The sequence below is a fragment of the Adiantum capillus-veneris genome, chromosome 24 (genome assembly GCF_014529385.1).
Source record: "Adiantum capillus-veneris isolate H3 chromosome 24, ASM1452938v2, whole genome shotgun sequence".
Lineage (NCBI taxonomy): Eukaryota > Viridiplantae > Streptophyta > Polypodiopsida > Polypodiales > Pteridaceae > Adiantum > Adiantum capillus-veneris.
In genome coordinates this window covers 37,664,598-37,674,475 of record NC_140954.1, presented here as the reverse complement: position 1 = coordinate 37,674,475, position 9,878 = coordinate 37,664,598, and the positions used below count along the sequence as shown (strand labels likewise).

General features: G+C 38.5%; 1 protein-coding gene across 1 annotated transcript; it reads left to right on the top strand.

Annotated features, from left to right (window-relative positions):
- The first annotated feature begins 2,077 nt into the window (after window positions 1–2,077).
- On the top strand, window positions 2,078–4,081 carry LOC147426221 (uncharacterized). The gene is made up of 10 exons (XM_086498188.1): window positions 2,078–2,258; window positions 2,350–2,420; window positions 2,466–2,524; window positions 2,570–2,768; window positions 2,885–3,013; window positions 3,271–3,367; window positions 3,418–3,519; window positions 3,610–3,678; window positions 3,732–3,829; window positions 3,950–4,081. Exons 1-10 carry the CDS (start codon window positions 2,078–2,080, stop codon window positions 4,079–4,081), a joined length of 1,137 nt encoding a protein of 378 aa, XP_086354314.1.
- Window positions 4,082–9,878: the final 5,797 nt, after the last annotated feature.

The window sequence follows — 9,878 nt, the reverse complement described above, 5'->3', positions numbered from 1 at the left end:
ATGAAAATGTGTGGGTGCTTACAAATTTAGCTAGAACTTCCCCAAGGCATACATAGAAATTAGGGTCCTCTCTATGCCTCACTCCCTCCCATGAGCATCGCTCCATTCACTAACACTTGATTGCTTTACAAGAGAGAGAAGAGGGTCATTTATATAGATGGGGATAACCCTCAAGAGTTCCACTTGATTCAATGTGAACAAGAGATGAGCAATATTGAAACTGATTTGTTTTTTGTAATGTGGACAGGCAGACTGGGGTCCACCATTTTGATCATACCTCGTTCGCCATAGCTCCAAAAACTATGAAATTTTTTTAGCACACTATTCAGCTCATGAGCTACAACTTTTATGTTGAACGTTTTTTCAAATTTGGATGAGAAATGGATGCCAAAAATTCCACAAAAAACATGTGTTTTTTTCCTCTTGAAAAAGCTTCAGACTTGCCCCTTTCGATTGAACTTCCTTATGGCTCCAAGAATGCACACATCATGGCGCATGTAAGCATGACCTTTAACCTTGAATTTCCTCATGGATCCAAGAATACACACATCAATGGTGCATATAAGCATGACCTTGATCTTTGAAAAGAGTGTCCAAGAGTTTGTATGCATCCCAAAAAATCAATATTAATTTAAAATAGAAAATAAATTATGATAAAATAGAAAATAGGATAAATATAGTATAATCATGGTAGTTATAGAATCTAAATATGAGATAAAAGTAGATAAGAAAAAAAACTCACATCCATTATTGCTTTTTATCCTCATAAATCTCAATAATAAATTTTAAAAAGTTGCCCGAAAGTTGCCTTGCAGGTTATTTAGGTAAATGAGATAGATAACTTAGCCTTAAAAACACACACACACACACACACACTTATGTACATGATTAAAAATGCTACCATGCATCAAAAAATGGAATCATAGCATCCATTCACATGATGCCCATGCCACGGCACAATAGCATAACAATACAGGTCAGCATGGAAATATTGTATATTGTGGTTGTGGTAGACATAGTCACTTTGAACATGAATGTCCAGATACGAGGCAAGAAAATAATTATGTAACCACTAAAAAATGAATGCAAATGAGTCTCAGAGGCTATTTGTGGTACATCACATGATAAATATTATGTTTATAAATTTGAAAAAAAATTGGTGATAATGTTTATTCGGGTGCATCAAATCACTTGACCAATCATGGTGAGTGGCTCAAGGAAATGCAAACTTTGCAAAAACTAAGGATGATACTACACATCCCATATGCATACAAGAAATATACCATTGTCTATGATAGATACTAAAGTAAAGTACCTTGCTGATGACTATATGTACATAATATCACAAAGAATTCAAGTTGATGGTTGAGAAAGCTTTGCAAGTCAAGTTTAACGCTAATGGTCTCTTTTTCATAGAGCATAAGAAGAATGGAAGATTGGTTGCATAGGGAAAGAAAGTGGGCAGAATGTTTATGTTGGATGTAAATGTGCTCGAGGTGAATGTTGCCATGTTTTCTTAGGGTGCAAGAGTTGAGTAGATATTGAGATCTAGTTCAAACATATTGGTCATGTAAATTTGCAAAGGCTGAAGACAATGCAAACAAAAGAGATGGTTACAAGTTTGTCGACCTTTAAAGTTGCTGAAATACAAAAAATTTGTGAAGCTTTCTATTGGAAAGCAAGCAAAAGCATCATTTCCTCATGACAAGCATGTAAGCAAGAATGTATTGGAATTAGGATATACAAATGTATGGAGTCTGGCAAAGACTACGTCTATGTGTGGATGCAATTACTATGTGAGCTTCATTGACGACCATATAAGGAAGGTATGGGTATTTTTCATGAGGCAAAAAGGTGAGGTGTTTATGCATTTTCAAAATTTCAAGACTATAGGCTAAAAACATGTAAAGTGTCTTAGGTTAGATGGAGGGGGCGAATACTTCTCTAATGGTTTTCTAAAAAACATGAAATTAATAGATGGTTTTCATGCATGTATACTCCATAAAAAAATGGTGTTGTAGAGCGAAACAATAGGCACACTGTAGAAGTTGCTAGAGCTTTGATAAATGAGAAGAACATGCCTGATTACTATTGGGCTGAGAATATTACTACAGGTGTTTACATTATGAACATGACCCCTATTGCTATAGTGCATGATATGACACCAAAAGAGAAGTTTTGTGGTGAAAATTTGGATGTATTATATTTTAAAGTGTTTGGGTGTAATGTTTATGTGCATGTGTTGGATGAGCTAAGAAGTAAGCTTGAACTGAAAGTAAAAAAATGTGTGTTCATTGGATATTTCCTTGAGCTAAAAGGGTATAAGTGTTACAATCATGTCCCATGTAGAGGGTGAGCAAGGATGTTTTTATGAAATCGCAAGTTGGTATGTTGATATGAAGGATGATTTAGGGGCCAATGTAAGAGATAATGCGTCATCATAAAACACACGTGTGCAATCACAGGTTTTGAGTCGGCAAGGGTCACCTAGTGCAAGTCATGGTGAGAAGCCATGGAGTGGCAGGTTGCATGAAAGAATGAGCCATGTTAATTCTTAAAATGTATCAAGAAAAGGAAAGAAAAAATTTGATGATGTTCCTAAGATACCAAATTGGAGTACGGATCATGATGATGGTGACAACAATCGTTCTGAGCCAAGTCAAGATGAAAAGTTTGGCATATCCTCTATGAGGAATCTGGATGCAAGAATACTGCAAGTAGGGAATAAGGCACTTGGAAGTGATTTTGGACCACGAAAGTCTCAAAAAGTAAGAAATCATGTGCAGAGATTAACTTATGATAGTTATGTGGCTTGTTATTGTGCATATATGGAAAAGATAGTTATGTGGCTTGTTATTGTGCATATATGTTAAACATTACATAGGATGTAGAACCCACAAGTTTTGAAGATGTTGACAAAGATGAGAAATGGTGGCAAGCTATGGATAAGGAGATGGATACCCTTGATGAAAATAAAACATGGGAGTTAGTGCCATTAGCAAAGGGAAAGAAGGCAATTTAGATGCAAATGGGTCTACAAGGTAAATCACGATGATGATCGTAGTATGAGTAGGTACAAATCTTGTGGCCAAGGGCTACGCACAAATCTATGGGATTCATTATGAGGAGATTTTCAACCATGTAGCTAAGATGGCTATCATTTATGTGTTTATTGCAATGGTTGTAGCTTTAGGATGGGTGATGAAAAAAATGGATGTAAAAAATGCTTTCTTGAATGGAGACTTGGATGAGATTGTCTTTATGGAGTAGCCACAGAATTATGTGAACATGAAGCTACATGACCTTGTATGCAAGTTAAAGAAAGCACTATATGGACTGAAGCAAGCACCTAGAGCTTGGCATGAAAGTATTGTGGGCCATTCTTTCTTTCCTCATGTTTTGAAATGTCTAATGCAGATCATTCATTGTATATGCAAAAGAATGAAGAAATAATTGTGGTGACATGCATCTATGTGGTTGATTTGATTGTTGGAGGTGATAACATAGCTGCAATACAAGGTGTGCATGCTCTACTTATGCAATAGGAGTTTGAGATGAAAGAGTTGGGAGATTTTCCATATTTCTTGGGCATTGAAATTGTTTGCACAGAAGAGGGTGTATGGATTTCACAAAGACAATATGATTTTGACATGCTGAAAAAGTATGGTATGGCTGATTGTAAGACAATTGCAATGTCTTATATCAAAATTTGAAGGTTGGGGATGATGTAGGTCAAGTTCTCAAGAATGCTACCATGTACAGGAAGATGGTTGGTAGTTTAATCTACTTGACTATCTCATGTTCAGACTTGAGCTACACTGTTGGACGGGCAAGTTAGTTTATGTACACTCCTAAGACGCCACACTTGGATGCAATGAGGTTCACATTGTGCTATGTGAGTGCTACTTTGGATTATGCACTATTTTATAGAGCTGATATTATGTTGTAGCTCTATGGTTACATAGATGTGGATTGGGCTAGTAGCACATATGATCGCAAGTCTACCAGTGAATTGATGTTTTCACTTGGGAGTGATGCTACCACATGGAGCAGTAAGAAGAAACCCAGGATTGCTCTATGAAGTATAGAGGTAGAGTACGGGGGTGTTGCAATTGCAACATGTGAGGTAGCATGGTTGGAAATTCTACTTTAGGACTTTGGAGTACAAGTACAAAGTCCAGTTGTCACTTATTGTGAAAATCTTAGCATCATGCAACTAGATTGGAACCCAGTGTTTCATGCCAGGACAAAACACATTGAGGTACATTACCACTTCATCAAAAAGAGGGTCTTGGCAAGTGACATTGACCTTGAGTATGTGCCAATGGATGAGTAGGTTAAAGATATCTTCACGAAGGCCTCATAAAGGCTCTTGGAGCGAAGAAGCTACAGTAGTTTTTGAGTGATGCTTGGCGTATGGGAGATGCCGTTGAGCTTGAGGGGTAGTGTTGAGATTTTAAGCTCAACATGTATTACTCCTTAATGACTATCACAGATAGTCATCACATCATTGGCACACTTTGGTGGATACACATATCTTCACTAGTGATACTACAACTAGACTACACCGACTTGGTCTACCTACCAGAGTGATGGCACACTTACCCATCTAAGCTGACTCACTAGCAGTTCACACTAAACTTTTGTACTAATTTTCACTTATGTTACTTTTCCTTTTATACATTGTAGACTTTTTTGACGAGTTAGTGAAAAAGAAGAAGAATAAGGGTTTTACCTCTATCTGTGTGTGTGTGTGTGTGTGTGTGTGTGTGTGTGTGTGTGTGTGTGTGTGTGTGTGTGTGTGTGTGTGTGTGTGCGCGCGCGCGCACGTGCGCACGCACGCATGTGCTTGCACATGCGCTTGCAAGAGCTTAAGGTCTCTCCTTCTCTATCTCTTAGCAAATCAAATTTGCAAAATTAAACGGTCCATCTTCAGCTACTATAGTCTTGAACAACAACTCTTTTGGATTAATGCTAAAAAATTAGACTGCATCTATGGGGACAAATGGGCAAACACCTGGAAAAGATGGGGTTGAAAATCCCTTCACATGCCCAACTTGCAAATGAAAACATGGATGAAACCACCTAAGAAACCACAAGCAAAACCAGTACCAGTAAATAAGGTGGTGATTACTGCGGATGACGATGAAGGAAACACCACCTTACCACTTGAGTACAAAGGAGTAAAGACGGTTAAAATATTAGATAGTGGGGCAGGAATTGCCATTGCAACCATAGGAATGTGGGAAAAATGGGGAAAGCCCGCTCTTAGAAAAACTCGAATGAAACTGCAATTAGCAGATGGATACATGGAGATATCGATTGGAATATTAGAACAAAGCATTGTATCCTCTTGTGGCATTACATATGAACACACCTTTGCCATAATGAATTTTGACGAGAGTAGCAACTTTGATATCATATTGGGCAGATCGTTTATGCGACAACTCAAAATGATACAAGATTGGGGCTATGACTATATCTACTTAAGACACAAGGAAATCACTATGAAAATCAGTGTCAAAGATCATAGTTAGAGAGATGTTGAACGGATCCCAAGAGAAACACTAAACTCTACTACGGATCATGAAGATGAGATATCGGCAAAGCTGCAAGACAAAACACATAATTAGATGTACGAAGCTCTCGAGAGTGTAAGCCTGAGGAAGGAGGATTGTATTCTTGATCGACCTGGGGAGGACATAGACTATATTTTAGAACCTTTTCCTAAAGGAATGTTTGAACCATTTGGATGGCAACAAATTCTTGCCACTCTTGATGTCTGCGTAAATGAGGTGACCAACACCAAATTTTGCAATGAAGATGGCTATGATATAACTCCCTTATTTATGATAAAGGTGTTGAAGGAAGCTAACAAGGTTTGTGAGTGTGAAAGCAGAAAATGTCAGACAGATGGCTATGTCATGGAGCATGACGCCAAAATGCAAACAAATGAAGTAGAGCAACCACGAGAATATGTCATCATTGACATACCAGAAGAATCAACAAAATATGTTTCAAAGAAGCCGACTACAGAAAAAGAGCAAATGAAAGCAGATGAGGAGCAAAGTTTCCAAGTTCAACATCAAATGTGCAGTAAATGCAAGATCAAAAGAAGAACAGGGACAAGGAAGAAGATCGACTGTCTCCTACAACGATCAAATTTAGCATATGCGAAGAAACATGACTTAAAATCACATGTTCAGCTGTGATAGATCCAGAAGCAACAAATAATCTAATGACTTATAGAACATGGATCATGATGGGAAAGCCACCAATCAAAGAGCTAGAAGAAACAGTGTATACAAGTTCAAAAATGCCAATTCCTAGCTTTGGCATGGCTGAAGCCGTACTCACATTGAGTAATGGGAAGAACAAGGATACTTTCCACATAGTTGAATCCCATCATATCAAAGAGAGTCTGATCTTGATAGAAAGCTGGAGGAATATCTTCTTTCAACAACAACCAAAAGCTTTGACAACGACAACAGTAACACTCCATGAAGCTTCTCAAATCCATGCGGAGAAGAATTTGCCAACCATCGTGGAAAAAGGTAAAGCGAAGGTAAACACTAAAGTATATCAAACTCGCAAGACAACTTTACCCTCAATGAGCTACCATCAAACTTTTCGTGAAGCCTCTACATCAAGAGCCCCAACGTCAACAATGCAATGGAGACCAAAGCAAAACGTCTATCAACCAAAGTTTCCATCACAAAAAAGCATCCAGAAGAAGCCGAATAATGTTAACCAAGTGTTGGTATCCAAAGAGCACATCAAAGTCAAAGACCTAGTTTGGATACATGAGGCACAGGTTCAATGTCAACAACCAAAGGTCATCGGGTGGGCCGCATCAAATGAGTCAATCACTGCTTAGGGCTACTTCTAGGGAAACACTAATGTTTGGGCCAAAAAGCCTAAAGTAATAGCCTGGATCTACTCACCTCGAGAAAGAAGTTCTACAAGGAGCAAGCCGAGCTATCAACGGAAGACAAACAACCGTGGGAATGGCCGCTAGACTGAGGCACTTGGGTTGATAATTATCGATGAGTTACTGAAGTAATTAGCACAAGGAATAGTCAGTCAAAAGCAAATAGAAAGCTATAAATAGGACCCATTACTTCATTTTCAGGGATCAGATCCGTGAGTTCCCAATCCAAGCCTATTATCTTTGTATCTTGAACCAAGAACTATTGTACTTTGTAATTTTTATTAAGCTGGAAGCTCATTTATCACTCTTCCATTTGTATGCGCTTTACAAATTGTTAAGCAATAGTGTCTCAATGAAGGTAGCAAAAGATGAGAGCTTATAATAGGTAGCTATATTCTCTACACCCACTTCATAGAGCCAAGCTCTATATAGCTCACTTATCTTACTTGTTGATAGTAAAATGAATATGATTAATGAATCAAAAATGAAGGCAAAACTCTCCAAATGTGAGTTGATGAAGAGTGAAGTTTGGTTGTGGCTCCCCTCTAGAGTCTTCCTCAGTGTTAAAGTATACACGTCAAACATCAAACATACCCTATTGACCAAGCATAGGACATTGGAATGAGCTAGACACTTTCAAAGAGCTATTCCAAATTTGTAGTTAGAGTTAGTTCAAATCAGACCCAAAGACTTCAGACCAGACTAAGTGTAACTGAAAGACAGAACTAGAACTAAAAAGAGATTGATACTAAAATGAGAATTGAGAGAGAAATTGCGCATTGTATAGGATAAGACATCAATTCATGCAAGCTCTTGATATCCATCATTTTTGGTGTGGCTTTCCACTGAGAAGGTACCAGTTTAACCTCTGATTTTGTTTCGAGTTCTCCTATGAAAGATGGCAAAATCTACAGAGAGTGTGGTTTGCTCTCTTCAAATGTGACAAACCTGCAATCCCCATATAAAGATCTTATATCCCTTGGGAAAAATTCATGGTCCATGTTTATCTCAGGGATAGGTGCTGAATGTAAAGTAGCACTACCATCTTTTTGGTTTCTGATGGATTCCCATAAGGATTGTGGCCACAGTTCTTCTACCTCTGAAATAGGCATCACTACTTGTGAGCCCACCCCATCTGTGGTATTGGCCACTTCCCTTGTATCTATAGGTGCCTCAACTTCCAGCTCTTCTTGGTCTCTGTTTATAACACCTTGGTTCTCCATTTCCTGGATTGCGGATTAGCACCTCCATTTTTGGAGCATCTGGAATGTGTGGTTCCATAAGAGCTTTGGCGGCCTGGATGAGCTCCTTGCATATTTGCAATCTCTCTTTTTCATACCCTAGATGAGGATACGTCAGTCATCTATGCTCTTGGGTTTGATTGGGTTTTAGCCTAGCTTCATAGGCCTTCAAGATCGCATCTAAAGGTTTAAAGACTTTATCCACCAAGACTCAACCACCTGAGTAAGTCTTTGACTCGTTAGGCCCCTTTGTGCTTTTCTTGATTTCTTGCTCTCATCTAAGCAGTTCTTTGGTTTGGTTCAATTCAGTTTCAAAAGTTGTTTTCTTCTTCAACCTCTTCGCTTTCATTTTATCCCGTTTGGATTTCCAATATTTTCTTCCAGTTCTCACTCATAAGTTTTTAATTTCTTTTTGAGGTGGCAATGTGGGTTCCTCAGCCGGTTTGTTTTTGGCAGCTTCTTGAGCTTGAGCTCAAGTCATCACCTTTAAAGGAATTGCAAGATCTACCTCACATCCACTTGAAGAAGGCATCACTTCTACAACATTCATAGTTTCTTTTCCCTTGTAGTCTGGTTTCTTAGCACAGTGTTGGAGTAGATGGTCTCTTCCACAACGTTCACAGAATACAAATAATTCTATTTGTGGACCCTTTGTTTGGACAACCTCGTGCCCATGGTCACCTCCACATTCATAGCATACACCTTCTTGTTTCATAGTTGGTGATCGAACCCCTAGTTTTACTTGTCTGGTGATAATGTTATTCAAACTATACTCATGATTGGCTATGAACATGCACGTATTCCCATCCATGGAGTATTGGTTTTTCATGGGTTGCGGCACATACATTGGCTGAGTGTAGTTGACTACTACTCTACTATCATTTAGAAGAGGTGGTTGTTACTCTAGCACATGTTGTGGCTTCGATTGAGTGCTACACCATAAAGTGGGATGATCCACTCCACAAGTGTTACATCTCCTCAATTGAGGTTGTCGTACATTCAGGTTCTATTTGTAGCCTTGGTTTATTCTTCTAATCACCCCCTTGACCACTTGATCAATGATTGGTTCCCAAGAAATTTGAACATCTCTCTTTGTTGTTGATTCACTCTTCGGAGATGAGTCACTACTAGTCGCATTGTCTGTATCTTCAGTCACCTCTCTGTATGCCTTACAATTGTCATAGATATAGAGCTTCTCTAGTGGCTTAATTGAACACCGTGCATCCTTTCAAATGTAGGTCCTTTTTGAGAGTTTCATTACTCAATCCCTTTATTAAGAGAACTTATAATCTCTCATCTTGCGGTAACTCTCTCACAGGTCACCTCTCTATGTATTGTTTGAAGCGAAGTAGAGCTTCCCTCACTTTTTTATCCTTTTTCTGTTTGAAAGTGTAGATTTGGGACACTGTGTTGTGTTTGATCCCCCTTTTCAAGAATTCCTCTACAAATTCTTGTAAGAGTTGTGCTATGTTGGGAAAATCGTCTTCATTTAGTGGTTGGAACCAAGTCAAGGCTGTTCCTTCCAATGTCAACCCAATTCCCTCATACTGAGTATGGAAATCTACAATCTGTTCAGCTCTCAAAACTTGTTTGAAGAGTGAGACATGAGCATGGATCCCCTGACCCATTATACTTTGTTTTGACACATTGGGCCACTTGATATGGTCTTATTTGTTTTGGTTCAGCCACCAATCTAACCAATTCAT